The sequence below is a fragment of the Excalfactoria chinensis genome, chromosome 25 (genome assembly GCF_039878825.1).
Source record: "Excalfactoria chinensis isolate bCotChi1 chromosome 25, bCotChi1.hap2, whole genome shotgun sequence".
NCBI classification, from domain to species: Eukaryota; Metazoa; Chordata; class Aves; order Galliformes; family Phasianidae; genus Excalfactoria; species Excalfactoria chinensis.
The window spans coordinates 3191373-3208442 of record NC_092849.1 but is presented as its reverse complement, the minus strand read 5'-3'; the positions used below and the strand labels follow the sequence as shown (position 1 = coordinate 3208442).

General features: G+C 61.1%; 1 protein-coding gene across 2 annotated transcripts; it reads left to right on the top strand.

Moving 5' to 3' along the window:
- Positions 1-1241: 1241 nt before the first annotated feature.
- HK2 (hexokinase 2) lies at positions 1242-16905 on the top strand. Of its 2 annotated transcripts, none has more exons than XM_072357240.1 (18): positions 1242-1730; positions 7730-7892; positions 10321-10469; positions 10609-10728; positions 12070-12165; positions 12267-12366; positions 12474-12657; positions 13032-13187; positions 13304-13537; positions 13746-14050; positions 14245-14393; positions 14606-14725; positions 14821-14916; positions 15144-15243; positions 15321-15504; positions 15655-15810; positions 16279-16512; positions 16755-16905. In XM_072357240.1, exons 1-18 carry the CDS (start codon positions 1530-1532, stop codon positions 16897-16899), a joined length of 2892 nt encoding a protein of 963 aa, XP_072213341.1. In that variant the 5' UTR covers positions 1242-1529; the 3' UTR covers positions 16900-16905. The 2 variants fall into 2 exon arrangements, with proteins under 2 accessions (XP_072213341.1, XP_072213343.1); XM_072357242.1 differs by lacking the exon at positions 1242-1730 and adding an exon at positions 3753-3899.
- The last annotated feature ends 165 nt before the right edge of the window (positions 16906-17070 follow it).

The window sequence follows — 17070 nt, the reverse complement described above, 5'->3', positions numbered from 1 at the left end:
TAATCCCGGAAACCCAAAGGACATTTGGTCCTCAAACCCCACAGTGATGTGCTGGGAGTGCTGTGGCCGGGCAGTGGGCTGCGTTTCCCCTACAGGAGCTGTAGGGTCGTTTGGAGTTAATGGGATGAGGGCTCTGCTCTGGGTCTGGGAGATATCATAGGGGGGTTCTGTAGGGCAATGGGGTTGGGAGGAAGCTGTGATGGTGGTGGAGGGCTGAGAGCATTGGAGGTATGGGGTGGGGATGGGTTGGGATTGGGGTGGGAGGGACAGGGAATGGGGAATGGATGGGGGAGGGAATAAGGATGGTTATGGGGTAGGATGGGGATGGGATGAGAATGGGATGGGGGTGAGATTTGGGCTGGGGATGGGATGGGCATGAAGTGAGAGTGGGATGGGGATAGAAATGGGATGGGGATGATATGGGATGAGGATAGAAATGGGATGGGGATGATATGGGATGAGGATAGAAATGGGATGGGGATGATATGGGATGAGGATAGAAATGGGATGGGGATGATATGGGATGAGGATATCAACAAGGATGGGATGGAATGGGGCAGGGATGGAGATGGGATTGGGGATGTGATGAGGATGGGACGGGAATGGGAACAAGAGGGAATGGGATGAGGAGAGAAACAAGGATGGGGACAGATATAGGGATGAAGATAGATGGGGATGAGGGTTAGGGCAGGGGGGAGGATGAGTAAGGGATGGTGTGGGGGCAGGAATGGGGATGGGGGCAGGAATGGGGATGGGATGCAGGTGGGACAGGGATGAGGATGGGAGAGGATGGGATGGGGATAGATGGGGATGGGATGGGGATAGATGGCAATGGGGATAGATGGGGATGGAGATGGGGATGGGGTGGGCTGGGATGGGACCATCAGGGCACCTGGCTGAGGGGAGGCACCGCACTCAGTGCAGACACCAGCAGTGGGAGCCGCTTTAAGCTCCGATTCTTGATCTCCAAAAGCCTCTTTCTGCCTTTCCCTCCGCCTGACCGGGCTGGGAAACCTGGCTGGGTTCCGTTGTGGAAGCGATTCCTCCCTGCCGCCCTGCAGCCTCCTTAATCCCGTCTGATGGAATTAAGGATCCATCCGCAATAAACCTCTTTGCTCACAGCTCCTCTTCCGGAGCCGCGCGTGGTTGCGGTCACGTAGGGACGGGGCTGTGGGGCCTCGTGTTGTGTGTGTCCCCCCCCCCCTATTTTATCTCCCCCCTCCCCTTTTCCCTTGGGGCAGGTAGGATCTGAACGTTCAGACCAGAAAGGAGCCGGGCTTGGATTCGTTGGTACAAAGCAGCGGCTGCGCTCAGCAAAGCGGGGCGGCACGCGGTGACCCACGGCGCCGGGTCGGCGCTGCCCTATAGGACCCACAGCGGGGAGCCCGACCCACAGACTGTGGGATCCCGGCTGTTCCATCAGCCCCGTCCCGCACGTCGGGGATTAAAGCCCCGCTGCGATCCCGGCTCATCCCCGCCGTGTCCAACCAGCGGTCGGCTGCCATAAAGCTGCAAAAGGGCCGGGGGAGATGGGGACCATGAGCACCGAGATGGGGATGGAGAGCACCGAGATGGGGGTGAGCACCGAGATGGAGAACGGGATGATGGCCACCGAGCTGGAGTCAATGAGCAGCCAGATGGAGATGGTGACCGCTGAGATGGGGATGATGAGCACCCAGATGGGGACAACGGGAGCCGAATGGGCGGCCGCTGGGACGGGCAGTGTGCAGGTAAGGGGCCGTGCCTCACAGCTGTAGGGACTTCTTTGCTTTGGGGTCAATGTGAGGGATGCTCCCCTCATAGGAAGCTGTGGGGGAAGGAATTGCAGCTCACTCTGTGGGGTCCACTTTCCTCCCCCCAACCCTTGTTGCCCCATTGATGGCCATTGCTCTTGGTGTTGCATTCCCGCATCCCCAGAGCCAGAGGGACCCCACCTCTGAACCTATAAGGGGTCCCCAAATCCATGGGGCATCTCCAGAGCTGTATCCATAGGGACCCCATTGATTCATAGGCAGCTACAGAGCCACGGGGACCCTCCAAATCTAAAGGGATCCCCCAAGTCTGTAGGGCATCCCCAGAGCCATAAGGGACTCCTCAAATCCATGGGGACCCCCAAATCCATAGGGTATGTGCAGAGCTATAAGGGACCTCCAGAGCCATAGGGACCCCCAAATCCACGTAGACCCCCCAGATCCATAAAGTGATCCCCTGAATCCATAATGGAAACCCAGATCCATGAAGGTCCTCCAGATCTATTAGAGATGCCCAGATCCTTAAGACACCCCAAAATCTATAAGGGATCCCCCAGACCCACAGGGACCCACAGGGATACACTGTGGGATGCCAGGGGGCTGCAATCCCTCCTGCATTTGGGGTCATTCCTGAAGGTTCCCCTCCGTTTCCCCCTTTTATTTCCCATTTCCCCTCTTTAATTTCCCCTCCACTTTTCACCTTATTCCTCCCTTCTTCCCTCCTCTCATTCCCCCCATTTCCCTCCCCCCTCTCCCCTTCATCCCCCCTTTCCCCCCCAATCCCATCCACACACCCCACAGCATCCGTACCCCAAAAAGCAGTAGGGATCCCAAGGCACTGAGCCCAAAGGGGATGAACCAACACAGAGAGCCCCCAAATCCCACCGCGGCCTCAGGCACCCGCTTATGGGGCGGCATCGGGGTGGGGTGGGGGGATGGGGATTGGGATGTGGGGCACCCCAGAGCTCGGAGCTGCGCCGTGGGGTGATGGGTGATGCGGGTTGACGGGTGCACACGGCTGGCTGGGCACGGCCGTGCTGCACATTGCGGGCCATGTGACGGCACACGGGGCTGTGGGGCGGGCGATGCGGGGCGCTGTGTGCGGACACGTGCCCCCCTCCACCCCCCCAACACCATCCTGACCACCCCATCCCCATAGACAACCCCCCCCCCCAATCCCCTCCATCCCCAAATGATCACCCCATAGAAGCCCACCCCATCTGTGCCCACCCCATAGACACGTCCTTGTCCCGTGTACACGCCACCCCTCCCCATATACGCCCCCCCACCCCATATAGATGCCCACCCCATACATCCCCCCAACACACCCCTCCCACCTCTTATGCACACCCACCCTATATGCACTTCTATCACATATATCTTCTCCCCCTATGCGCCACCCCATACATCCCTACCCCATATACAGCCCCCACAAACCCCCCAACCCCACACAGCCCCCACCCTGCAGCCCCCCAGCATCCCTACCCCCCCCCACCTCCACACCCCAGTCCCCCACCCCACACATGCCCCATCCACCCCACACCCCCCCTCACCCCATAGATAGCCCAACACCCCCCCTACACTCACCCCCCATCCCGCACCCCCCTACATCCCTACCCCACACCCCCTCCATCCCACATCCTTATCCCATACATCCCTGCACCCCCACCCTATACACATCCCTCTAACCTCCAACACCCCCCCATATCCCCACCCCACACCCCCAAACTCCATACACACCCCCTAACCCCCCCCACACCCCCTCCCCATACACACCCCCATCCCATACCCCGCCATCCCTACTCCCCCAACACCCCCAGCCCCATATCCCCCCCATCCCTACCCCAGACCCCATATACCCCATATACCCCCCTCCCCACTCTCTTATTGCGCCCCCTAGCGGGGCTCCGTCCCTCGGGGGGGTCCCACACCCTCGTTGTTCCGCCAATGGGGGAGCGGCGGCGGAGCGGCGTCATGGGGGCGGGGGGGGGGGCCGGGGAACTCCTCAATGAGGCTCAGCGCGACGGGCGGGATCGGGCGCAACGCACCGCACCGCTCCGCACCGCACCGCCCCGCAACGCCGACATGATCGCGTCCCATCTGCTCGCATACTTCTTCACTGAGCTCAACCATGACCAGGCGCAGAAGGTGGGCGAGGGGGGCGAGGGGAGATGGGATGGGATGGAATGGAGGGGGGGGGAAAGTGGGGAACGTGGGGGAGAAAAGGCGAGGTGAAAAGGGGAGGGGGTGTCGGAAAAGGAGAGGGGTGGGAGGGTGAAAAGATAGGAGGGGAGAGAGGGAATGGGGGGGAGAGAAAGGAGGGAAGTGGGGAAAATTGAAAAGTGGGGAGGGGGGGAAAAGGGGAGGCAAAAAGTGGGGATAAAATGGGGGGAGGGAAGGAAGGAGGAAGAGGAGGAGGGAGGGAGGAAAGGAAGAGGGGAGAAAAGGGGGGAAAGAAGAGGAGAAGAGAAAAAGAAAGGAGGAAAAGAGGGAAAAAGGGGGGGAAAAAGGAGGGAAAAAGGGGGAGGAAAAGGGAAAAAAGGAAACTGAAAGGAAAAGTGGGGGGGAAGGGAAAGAAAAACGGAGCGGAAAAGGCGAGAAATGGGAGAGAAAAGGAGAAAAGGCGGAAAAAAGAGCGGCGGAGCCGGCGCTGTCCCCGCGTGGCCGTGGGCGGGCTGAGCGCTGCCGCCGTGCGGGACGTGCCCCGCGTGGTCCTGCGGGCGGGGGGGGGGGTCGGGCCGGGCCGGGGGGGTCCGCGGGATGAGGAGGGGGGGAAACGCGGTGGGATTCGGAGCGGCCGAGCGGGGCTGAGCGCGGCCCCTTTGTTCGGCCGGAGCATCGCGTGGTGGATGCGGGGCGGGGGGGGGGGGGTCCTGGGGGGCAGCGGGGGGGGGTTGGGGGCAGAGATGGGGAGGAGAGCGGAGCGGAGCGGCACGGCACGGCACGGCACGGCACGCTGACTGCGCCGGGTAGGAAGGGAAGAAACGGGGGGGATGGGGGGGAGAAAGGGGGAAAAAGTGTCCGAAAGTGCCCGAGGTGGGGAGGGGGGGGGGGCGGGGGGGCACGTGGAGCGGGTTGTGTAACGTCGGGCGGGGGGGGAAGGAGGGGAGGAGGGGGGGGGGTCCGGAGGAGCTGCCGTTGCGCTGCGGTTCCGTCCGGTTATGGGGCGGCCGAGTCCCGGGGGGAGAACGGGGCTGAAAGTGGGGTTGGGAGGGGGGGGGGCTTTGAGGCTGGGGGGGGGTCGGCACCGCACGGCAGAGCTGCCCCATAGGGGACACCGTGCGGGAAATGCGGGCTCGTTCCGTTCGGTTCCGTTTTCAGACCGAATTTGGGGGAGGGGGGGGTTGGAAAGACCCGCAATGTCGTCCCAGCCCCACAGCCTGTATGGGGTTATGGGGGGGGGGGGGGCTGCCCCATGAGGCCCCTCACTGCGCCGGGTGTTGGCAGCGGGGTGACAGGAGGTGACAATGGGGTGGCAGCGGGGTCAGCGAGAGTGGGGTGACTCAGGGTTGAGGTGGATGACAGCGGGGTGACAGTGGGGTGACTGACAGCCCCCATTGGGCTCCCAGCACAAACAGTGGGGCTGTCAGCTCTACGGGGCTTTTCCTCCCCCCCCCCTCCCCAATATAGGGGCTGTGGGGTCCCTGTAGGACAGACAGACGGACACTGACAGATCCCCCCCCCATCGCCTTTAGGGGTTTTCAGGGCAGATTTCAAGAGCATCCCCCGCTGCTGATGGATGGATGGATGGGGCCAAGGAGGGGTGGGTGGGGGTGGGGGAGAGGGGCTGAGGAATGGATGAATGGATGGGGCTGAGGAGGGGTGAATGGGGCTGATAAGGGGTGGGTGGGGGGCTGGGAATGAATGGATGGATGGGGCTGGGAATGAATGGATGGGGCTGAAGATGGGTGAGTGGGGCTGAGAAGGGGTGAATGGGGCCAAGGAAGGGTGAGTGGGGCCAAGCAGGGCTGGGAGGATGGATGAGGGTGAGGATGGATGGATGGATGAATGAATGGGGCTGAAGAGGGATGGATGGGGGCCACGGTGGGGTGAGAGGGGTTGGGAATGGATGGATGGGGCTGGGAAATGATGAGGGGTGAATGGGGCCAAGGATGGGCAGATGATGGGGCCGAGGAAGGGTGAGTGGGGCCAGGCAGGGCTGGGTGGACGGCTGGGGCTGAGGATGGTTGGATGAGCGGGGCTGCAAAGGGCCGGATGGGGCTGAGAAATGGGTGCAGGGCTGGGGAGGAGGAACCGGCCGAGCAGGAACGCGGTGACTCAGCCCTGCTGGAAGTGACTGCAGGCCGTGGTGTGTCACGGGGGCTCGGCTGCATTGCGGGGTCACAGCGTGCGCACGTGGGGTGCTGAGGATGTGGGGCTGCGGGGTCATGGGGGCGGCGCTGCCGGCGTCACCTTCCGGGATGGTAGAATGGGGTCAGAGCTCCCCAGGGCTGTGGGGTGAAGGGTGAGAGCTGGGGGGTTAGGGTTGGGGTTAGGGTTGGGGTTAGGGTTAGTGTTAGGGTTACGGTTAGGGTTGGGGTTGGGGTTAGGGTTGGGGTTTCCCATGCTTTGGGTTCTGTGCAGCTCAGGGTTAAACCTTCCCGTCCCGGCTGTGGCTCCCATCCATAAGAGCTGTTTGTCTGCCCGGTGCCAAAAAGTGAAAGAATCCAAGCCAGAAAGTGAAAGAATCCGCCTCGAAAAGGCGCAGCCTGAGCAACTTCTGCAGCTGTGGGGCCCCAGGGAGGGGTTGGGGGGGGGGAAGATAACACAAAAAGGGGAACCAAAAGTAACACCCTTCCTATAGGGGGGGGTGGGGATAGGGGGGGGGGATGTGGGTGCCATGACCCGGCTGAGCCGAGTGGGACGGGCTGTGAGTTTGGAGGAGAAGATGATCCCGGGTTTAGAAGGGCTTTGGGGATTAAGGGAAGGTGACCCCGTGCCTCGTGACGCTGCAGGTAGCGCAGGGGGCATTATATGGGGGAGGGGGGGGGATGTGGCTGGCGTTGGGGTGACGGGGCGGTACGTGCCTGCAGACAGGTGAGCTGAGCCCCATGGGTGGGGTTTCCCTCTGAGTTGGCCACTGCCCTTTAATTAGCGGTAAGGGAAGGTCATGGGGCCAAGGCAAGGCCTGGCCGTCCGTCTGCACGCCTCCCGCTGTCCGTCAGTCCCTGCCCCACTCATCTGGGATGGGATGCTCTATTTCACGGCGCTCTGATGCTGTCTATGGGGCTGTGATCCTTGCGGGACCCCGCGGGGATCCTCACCACCAACATCCCCCATAAAGCACCAGGTCCCATGGACCGAGGTGTCCCAATCCCAGCCCTACAGCTGGAATCCAACCCCGGGACCCAACGTTGGCAAGCTGGGCTTTGTCAGCGTGTTTGGGTGCCTGCAGGGGGGGGTCTGGGGTCACCTGTGGGGATGGGCTTCACTTTGGATACCTGTAGGGCTGGGCTTTGTTTGGGCCACCTGTAGTGTTGGAGTTCCCTAGGGCCATCCATAGCACTGGGCTTCTCTTTGGCAACCTCAGGGTTGGATTTCTCTTGGTCCACCTGTGGTGTTGAGCATCTCTTGGACCACCTGTAGGGTTGAACTTTACTTGGGCCACCTTAGGGTTGGGCCTCTCTTGGGCTACCTTAGGGTTGGGCTTCTCTTGGGCCGCCTGTAGGGTTGGGCTTCTCTTGGGCCGCCTGTAGGGTAGGCTTCTCTTGGGGCTGGACATCTCTTTGGCCACCTTAGGTCTGGATTTCTCTTGGGCCACCTGCGGGGTTGAGCATCTCTTGGGCCACCTGTAGGGTTCACCTTCATTTGGACCACTTGGTTGGGTTGCAAAGCAGCTCCAGGTGTTTGGGAGCAGCTCTCTGTGCCCATCCCTGTCATACTCTGGTGTGGGTGAGCTGCTTCCATCCTCCATCTGCAGCGTTGTCCCCACGTCCCCCAGCCCCACCGCTCACCTGCTGCCCCTCCGTGCCCCACAGGTGGACAAGTACCTGTATCACATGCGTCTCTCTGAGGACACACTGCAGGAGGTGTCCGAGCGCTTCCGCAAGGAGATGGAGAAGGGGCTGGGAGCCGACACCAACCCCACCGCCTCCGTCAAGATGCTGCCCTCCTTCGTCAGGTCCACCCCAGATGGGACAGGTACGGCGTGACGGGGACAGGTTCTGCCCCTCTGTGGTTGGGTGCAACTGGGGTGGGGGTCTCCCTCACATCAAAGGGCTCCTGGGGTGTGAGCGGCCCCCGCTGTGCCCCGTGCTGGCAGGACGAGGAGGTGGTCACGGGTCGGCTGGTCGCTTCTCATTAGTGCTGAATGGGATGGGGACCACGTGAGGAGGCAGCTGACAATGCCGCCTTTCTGCTCCCTTCCCACGCGCCTCTCGTCCTCCCCGAGGGACCGACCGACCCCGCTTGGCTTGGGGGGGGGAGAACGGCTCAGCTTTGGGCTCCCATCGGTGCATCCGACACTGAATGGCTTCCTCATGCGGTTGCTGGGTGGAGATGCTCTCAGGACCTTCCTGCGGGGTCCTCATATAACCTGACGGGGGGGAAAAGTGAAGAGTGGAGCTGCTGGGATGTCAGGGAGTTGTAGGACTGTAGAATGGATGGGTTGGAAAGATCCTAAAAGATCATAGAGCCATGGGATGGATGGGTTGGGTTGGAAGGGTCCTTGAAGATCACAGAGCCATGGGATGGATGGGTTGGAAGGGTCCTTGAAGAGCTTAGAGCCATGGAATGGATGGGTTTGAAGGGTCCTTGAAGAGCTTAGAGCCATGGAATGGATGGGTTGGAAGGGTCCTTGAAGAGCTTAGAGCCATGGAATGGATGAGTTGGAAGGGTCCTTAAAGGTCACAAAGCTGTGGGGTGGTTGAATTGGAAGGGTCCTTAAAGGTCACAGAACCATTGGGTGGTTGAGTTGGAAGGCTCCTTAAACATCATGTAGGCCCAGCCCTGCTTTGGGCTCACCCAAGAGCAACCCCAACGCAGAGAGCCCAAAGCATCACTCTCAGGCTGCTCCTCCTCCCAGCCAGGACGGGGTGCTCTGCAGGGGTCTGGTGATATACGCACGTCAGCTCCTGGATTATGCTGGATGAAGGGGCTTACACAGCCAGCGGGTCACACCGAGATGTAGGGCGAGGGCACGGCGCGCTCAGCACCAGGGCAGCGAGCTCTGCTGGATGGGCACCTTGGCACGGCGTTCCCTACGGGATGGGGAAGGCAGCTCTTATCTTCGGGTCCTTGGCAGGGAGCAAACAGCCCCCGGCAGTGAGCGTGCTGCTGGCCGTGCTGTTTGCCTTCCTGTTTGCTCACGGCTTATCGAGCTCAAACCTCCGGGGGTGTGGGGTGGAAACCGGAGCTCTGCAGCTCCAACCTGGGCACGGCAGGGACGGCGTCTGCTCGCTCCTTGGCTGCTGGGATCTGCTTTCCTGGATCCGTGCCCTGTGCGCCGTCCGTGTCCCCATGGCCCCGCACACACCGGTGTCATCAAGGCTCCGTGATGTCACCATCCGTGTCTTCGTGTCCCCACGCACTCCAATGAAGGTTCCATGCCCATGTCCCTGTGCACAATGGCTCCCTGATGTCCCCATCTGTGTGCCCACGTCCGCACCCACCAACATCACCAAGGCTCCATGAGGCCACCAATCATCTCCCCACATCCCTGCATGCACCGATGGCACGAAGGCCCCGTGAAGTCACCGTCCACATCCCCATGTCCCCACACACACTCATGCCCCACAAAGTCACCCCGTGTCCCCATGCACACCCCATCCATCCCCCCTGCAGACACCGGAGCGCCAACAAGCACCACTTTCTGTCCCCACTTTCTGTCTCGGTGGCCGTGAGCCGCCCTCCAGCTCTTGCTCTGTCCCCATCCTAAATAGCTGAGCTGCACCCAGAGCCACGCGCCGGCGCTGCTGGGGATGGCTGGGCTGCATTCCCAGAGCAGCACTCAGGTTTCCTCCTCTGCTGTGCGACACCAGGGAAGGGCAGAGCGTGGGGAGGGGGTGGGAGGGGAGAGCTCTGTTGGGATTCTTGCGTCAGCAGTCGGGAACGGGGCCGGTGCTGCGACCTTACGGGACCTGCGGCGCCGGGGGATCACCCTGTGGTTTATGGGTAACCCCTCTGGAGTCTCGGGGTTCACTGCTGTGGAGTTTTGGGGTTAATCCCTGTGGGTTTGGGGCTAAGCCCTGTGGAGTTTGGAACCAACCCTTGTGGTTTTGGGGTTCGTCTCTGTGGAGTTCTGGGGTTCAGTCCTGTGGTTTTAGGGCTAACTCCTGTAGGGTTCAGCCCTGTGGTTTTGAGGCTCATCCCTGTACAGTTCAGCAGCTAATTCTTGTACAGCTTAGGGATTCACCCCTGTGGAGCTTTGGGGTGAATCCCTGTCATTCTGGGGCTAACTGCTGTAGTTAACCTTTGTGCTTTTGGGGCTCATCCCTGTAGAGCTTTGGGGTTCAACCCTGTGGAGTTTTGAGGTTTACTCCTGTAGTATTTTGGGGTTCACCTCTGTGGTTTTGGGGCTCACCCCTTTGGTTTGAGTTTTGGGGGTCACTTTTGGCTTTCTCTTCCCCAGAGGACGGAGACTTCTTGGCTCTGGACCTCGGCGGCACCAACTTCCGCGTGCTGCGGGTGAAGGTGTCCGACAACGGCCTGCAGAAGGTGGAGATGGAGAGCCAGATCTACGAGATCCACGAGGACCTCATGCGAGGCAGTGGGATGCAGGTGGGCCTCCCCTAGTCCCCATTTCCCCCCCTAGAAAGGAAGAACCACCCAAAGCAGGGCCAGTAGTCAAGGCAATGCCGAGATGTCCTTCAGGATGCCAAGATGTCACCGTTGCTCATCCTCAACCGTTGCCTTTCAGCTCTTTGACCACATTGCCGAGTGCTTGGCCAACTTCATGGAGAAGCTGAAAATCAAGGACAAGAAGCTGCCCCTTGGCTTCACTTTCTCCTTCCCGTGTCATCAGACCAAGTTGGATGAGGTGGGTGAGGGATGTGGGGGGCTGAAAAGGGGGGATGTTCTGTGCTGGATTGGGTGACTGTGCCCTGGTGGGGTCACAGCTGGAGCACTGGGGGCAGTTGGGGCACTGGAATGGAAGGACCTAAAAGCATCTAAGAGTATCCAAAGGTGGGTCAGGAGGATGGGGAAGGGGGACAAAGGTAACGTGTGTGGGGGGAGGAGGAGGTCCCGTGGGTTCAGCGCAGAGAAGAGACTGAGGGAAGGCCTCATGGTGGCCCTACAATCATCTCATGGCCCTACAGCCCCTCATGGCCCTACAACCACTCATGGCCCTACAGCCGCACATGGCCCTACAGCTCCATATGGACCTACAGCCCCTAATGGTCCTACTGTCATTTCATGGCCCTAAAGCCCCTCATGGCCCTACAGCTCCATATGGCCCTACAGCCCCTCATGGCACCACTCTCAGCCACGTGGTGTGAATGACCCTTTGTGGCTCGGTGATCCCTGTGGGTCCGGTGGCACACAGAGCTCTCTGTGCCTCGTTCCTTCTGCTCTCGTTGAGCAGCTGCTGGTGCTGGATGAAGCAGCCCTGGGGACGTGCTGAGCACCACATCAGCATCATTGACCTCACCGGGCACATCCCACACTGCCATCTCCTGCTTCCCAGCGCTCACCCCATGCAGGGTTTATGGTGGGCAGCTCCATGGCACGGCAGCAGCTCGGCACGTCTGCAGCTCCACGCTGGGGGTGCGGGAAGTCGTGTTCCTATTAGTGCACCGCATGGAGATGGCTGAGACCTCGTCCCATTGGTGTCCTCTGTGTGCATCAGAGCCAGTTTTGCTGCAGGGCTCCATGAAGCTGAGCACAGAGGTCACGTCCCTTTGCCGGCGGCAGGGAGCCGATGACTCACGTGCCCGTGGCCATAAACTGGGACGTGGGAACCGCTGCAGATGCCGATGGCAGTGATAAGAGGGAGGGGTTGTGCCTGCAGAGCCGTGTCCGTCCCTGTGCTGGAGGAGCGGGCTGGGCAGCTCTGACCTTGAGCTGTGGGTTGGGTTGTTCTGACCTTGGGTTGTGGGTTGGCTCTGATTTTGAGTTGTGTGTTGAGCGGCTCTTACTTTTTGAGCTGTGGGTTGGTGGGTCTGACCTTGAGACATGGATTGGGTCGTTCCGACTTTGAGCTGTGGGTTGGTGGGTCTGACCTTGAGGTGTGGTTTTGTGGTTCTGACTTTAAGTTTGTGTGTTGGTGGCTCTGACTTTGAGTTGTGGGTTGATGGTTCCGACCTTGAGATGCAGTTTCGGACACGTGGCGGTGTGGGGTCCAGCTGAGCATCTCCTTCTATCTCTTCCCCCAACACAGAGCATCCTCGTCAATTGGACAAAGGGATTCAAGTGCAGCAGCGTGGAGGGGAAGGATGTGGTGTCCCTGCTGCGTAAGGCCATCAAGAAGCGTGGGGTAAGGATGGGACACATGGGATGCGATGCGCATCGTCACCATGCAGGTGGAGACCCTGCGGTGCTGTTTGGTGGCACTCAGTGCCCCCTCCATCATTTCAGGACTTCGACATCGACATCGTGGCGGTGGTAAACGACACCGTTGGCACCATGATGTCCTGCGGCTACGATGACCAGAACTGTGAAGTCGGACTCATTGTGGGTGAGCGGGGCTGAGCGGGGGGATGTTGGTGGATTGCAATGGGGTTAATTGGGGAGGATGGGGGAGATCCTGCACCCAATGCGAGCAGCTCTCCGTGCTCGGCGCAGGGACGGGCACCAACGCCTGCTACATGGAGGAGATGAGGCACATCGACCTGGTGGAGGGGGACGAGGGCCGGATGTGCATCAACATGGAGTGGGGTGCCTTTGGGGACGATGGCGTGCTCAATGACATCAGGACCGAGTTCGACCACGAGATAGACATGGGCTCGCTCAACCCTGGCAAGCAGCTGTAAGCAGATTCCTGGCACCGGCTCGGCCGCGGGCTCTGCTCCACGTTGCCCATCCTCCCATTGTGTGAGACCGGTGGGGTTGTCCCAGTTAACTGGGTCACAGTGTCCTCCGTCCTGTCGATGGGGACTGTGTGGGATTCGGGCTGGCACATCCACCCAACGCCCGCTTCCCTTGCCAGCCCTCCGCTCGGGGCTGTCGGTCCACGTTTCCCCTGCCAACAAACCCATCGGCAGCAGAAAGGGACCACCACCACCCCCCAACGTCCGCAGCCCGCTCCTGCAGAGCTCCTGTTCTGCGGATGGGACGGCGCAGCCGGGAGAGCGGTTGGGGTTAATGATGGGGCTCCAACCTTGCACCTCTTGTGTTTGTGAGGTTCGAGAAGATGATCAGTGGGATGTACATGGGCGAGCTGGTGCGCCTCATCCTGGTGAAGATGGCCAAGGAGGGGCTGCTCTTCCGAGGGAAGCTCTCTTCAGATCTGCGCACCACTGGACACTTCGAGACCAGATTTGTCTCTGCTATAGAGAAGTGAGCAGGGGTTGGCTGTCTTTGAGGGGTCCCAGCCCACCACCCGATATCTAGGGGAAGCACCGGACCCACGGCGGGTTTCCAGGCACAGATCTCTTCTGTTCTTCGGTGTGCAGGGAGAAAGAGGGGCTGCAGAAAGCCCACGAGATCCTCACCAAGCTGGGCCTGGAGCCGTCCCATGAGGACTGCCTGGCCACGCACCGCATCTGCCAGATCGTCTCCACCCGCTCGGCCAACCTCTGCGGGGCGACGCTGGCCGCCGTGCTGCGCCGCATCAAGGAGAACAAGGGGGTGGAGCGGCTGCGCTCCACCGTCGGCGTGGATGGATCCGTCTACAAGAAGCACCCGCAGTAAGTGCACCAGGCAACGGGGAGCTGGAGGAGGTCCGGCACCTCCAATGGATCCCATCTGTTGGCCATCTCAAGAGGACATCTGGCCTCGTGGTGGCCCGTGCTCACCTCCATTGGATCCCAAAGCCCACGTGGGCCATCGCAGTCTGACACGACGCGTGGCGGCACACTCAAGCCTTCTTCCTTCTTCCTCCTCCTTCTTCCATAGCTTTGCACGACGCCTCCATAAGACAGTGAGGAAGCTGCTGCCCGACTGCGACATCCGATTCGTGCGGTCGGAAGATGGCAGCGGCAAAGGGGCGGCCATGGTGACGGCGGTGGCTTATCGGCTGGCGGCCCAGCACAAGGCCAGGCAGAAGATCCTGGAGGCACTGAAGCTGAGCCACGAGCAGCTCCTGGAGGTGAAGCGGAGGATGAGGGTGGAGATGGAGAAGGGGCTGGGCAAGGAGACGCACGCGGAGGCCACGGTGAAGATGCTGCCCACATATGTGTGCTCAACTCCAGACGGGACAGGTGAGGAAGCCTTCATGTCCTGCCTACAGCAAAGAGCTCCCATGTCTGTGCCATGGAGGGGTCGCTGTTCCCCTTGGTGTCGTGGTTCCAAAGCTCTGGGATGACAATGCTGAATATCCCATGCCCAACATGAGCATGGGATGAGCTCCTCACTGAGCTCTTCTCTCTCCTCACCACCCTTTCCTGGCCTTTAGAGAAAGGAGATTTCCTCGCCCTGGACTTGGGGGGGACGAACTTCCGCGTGCTGCTGGTGCGGGTCCGGAACGGGATGCGGCGCGGTGTGGAGATGCACAACAAGATCTACTCCATCCCGCTGGAGGTGATGCAGGGGACGGGCGAGGAGGTGAGTCCAACCCACCGCTCCATCCCACATAACCCAACCAGGGAAATGGCACGGGTTGAGCTCTGAGCATCGCTGATGGCTTCGGGGCGTCGATGGGGTTGGGGCCAGGGGGCTCTGGGGCACCCTGCAGAGGGAGGAGTGCGTCCCAAGGGTGCTGGGGTATGGAGGAGTCTGCGTCACACGTGGTGACTGTGCCCTCTCTGCACATACAGCTCTTCGACCACATCGTTCACTGCATCTCCGACTTCCTGGAGTACATGGGCATGAAGGGAGTGTCGCTCCCGTTGGGCTTCACCTTCTCCTTCCCGTGCAGGCAGACCAACCTGGACGAGGTGAGCCTGGCGCCAGCAGGATGCTGAGGGAACCCACGAGGTTTGGGGGCCGTGGGGAGCTGCCGTCTCACCCCGACCCTCTTTTCTCCCTCCAGGGGATTCTCCTCAAGTGGACAAAGGGTTTCAAAGCCACGGGCTGCGAAGGGGAGGACGTGGTCAGTCTGCTGAAGGAGGCCATCCACCGCAGAGAGGTGAGCGGGGCAGCTCTGCGGCGGCGTTAGTTGGGCTGGGAATGAACTGGGCTGGGAATGAACTGGGCCGAACATTGGGATGCCAACCACCGCCCTTTAGTCATCACACACAGGGTGGATTTCCAGAGCCTGGAGCTAAGAGCTGAGCGGCTCATCCCATCCCACCCCCATGAGCTGCTCCATCATCCCCATATGGGAAACCACCCGACCCAACCCTTCCCTTCCAGGAGTTCGACCTGGACGTGGTGGCGGTGGTGAACGACACGGTGGGCACCATGATGACCTGCGGCTACGAAGACCCCTACTGCGAAGTCGGGCTGATAGTTGGTGAGAGCTGCCCCTTCCCCTGCCCCACGTGGGTTGATTCCCTCCCCTCGAGCCCCACTGAGACCCTCCCCCTGCAGGCACGGGCAGCAACGCCTGCTATATGGAGGAGATGCGGAACGTGGAGCTGGTGGAGGGCGATGAAGGTCGCATGTGTGTCAACATGGAGTGGGGGGCGTTTGGGGACAACGGCTGCTTGGATGACATCCAGACCGAGTTTGATCTGGCCGTGGATGAGCTGTCCCTCAACCCCGGCAAGCAGAGGTGTGTGATGCTGATGCTGGGGCTGCCGGGAGCCGTCCCTCCCCTGCAGAACCTGATGGTGCTGGACCATAAGGACGGCGGTGCCGGGTGCTGTGGGGTGGGCTGGGCTGCCCCCTCGGTGCCAACACGGCCCTGCTGACCTCACTGCAGGTTTGAGAAGATGATCAGCGGGATGTACCTGGGGGAAATCGTCCGCAACATCCTGATGGACTTCACCAAGAGGGGGCTGCTCTTCCGCGGCCGCATCTCCGAGCGCCTGAAGACCAGGGGGATCTTTGAGACCAAGTTCCTGTCTCAGATAGAAAGGTGAGGGTGGGAGGGTGAGGATGTGAAGGTGAGGATGGGAGGGTGAGGATGGGAGGGTGAGGATGTGAGGGTGAGGATGTGAGGGTGAGGATGTGAAGGTGAGGATGTGAAGGTGAGGATGAGGGTGAGGATGAGGGTGAGGATGTGAAGGTGAGGATGAGGGTGAGGATGGGAGGGTGAGGATGTGAGGGTGAGGATGGGAGGGTGAGGATGTGAAGGTGAGGATGAGGGTGAGGATGTGAGGGTGAGGATGTGAGGGTGAGGATGAGGGTGAGGATGGGAGGGTGAGGATGTGAGCATGGCCAGCCTGCTGTGTTTTGGGATGTTGGGTCCTGGCTGCTCCACTCAAAGCCAGGGCAAGGAATGGAGCACGCTCCAGCTTGGGCATCACCCGAGCCACGGCTCCATGGGTGCCACACGTGGATATGGGATCTCCTCTAACTGCTTTGCCCCCCTCCTGCCCCGCAGCGACTGCCTGGCCCTGCTGCAGGTGCGCTCCATCCTCCAGCACCTGGGCCTGGAGAGCACGTGCGACGACAGCATCATCGTGAAGGAGGTTTGTGCCGTGGTGGCCCGGCGTGCAGCCCAGCTGTGCGGGGCAGGAATGGCCGCCGTGGTGGATAAGATCCGAGAGAACCGGGGGCTGGAGTTCCTCAAAGTGACGGTCGGAGTGGACGGGACGCTCTACAAACTGCACCCGCAGTGAGTGCAGGATGGGGAGGTGGGATGGGGGGGGGTTCTGCCCACTGGGAGGGGCTGTGGTGGGGCTGCATAGACCCTACCCCAGGCACTCGGGTTGGGTGCTGGCCGGGAATCGGGGCTGGAAGGCAGGACGTGGTTCTGGCTGTGCCCGTTGTGGGTATCGATGTGGGATGGTGTCGGCTGCAGCGCCAGGCGGCTCTGATGGGTTCCTCCTCTTCCTCCTCCTCTTCCTCCTCCCGCAGCTTCTCGGCCGTGATGCAGGACACGGTGCGGCTGCTCTCCCCGTGCTGCGAGGTGACGTTCCTGCAGTCGGAGGACGGCAGCGGTAAAGGGGCGGCGCTGATCACGGCCGTGGCGTGTCGGATCCGCGATGCCGGGCAGCGGTAGGAGCAGCACCGAGCTCAGCCCTGCGCCCCACGGACAATTCCTTCCCCCTCCATCCCTCCGTGCACAGACACAGACATACAGACACACACACACACACACACACATGCTCTTTACCCCCCCCCGCCCACCCCATGGGGGCTGCATCACCCGCACAGTGGGTCGGTCAGTGGG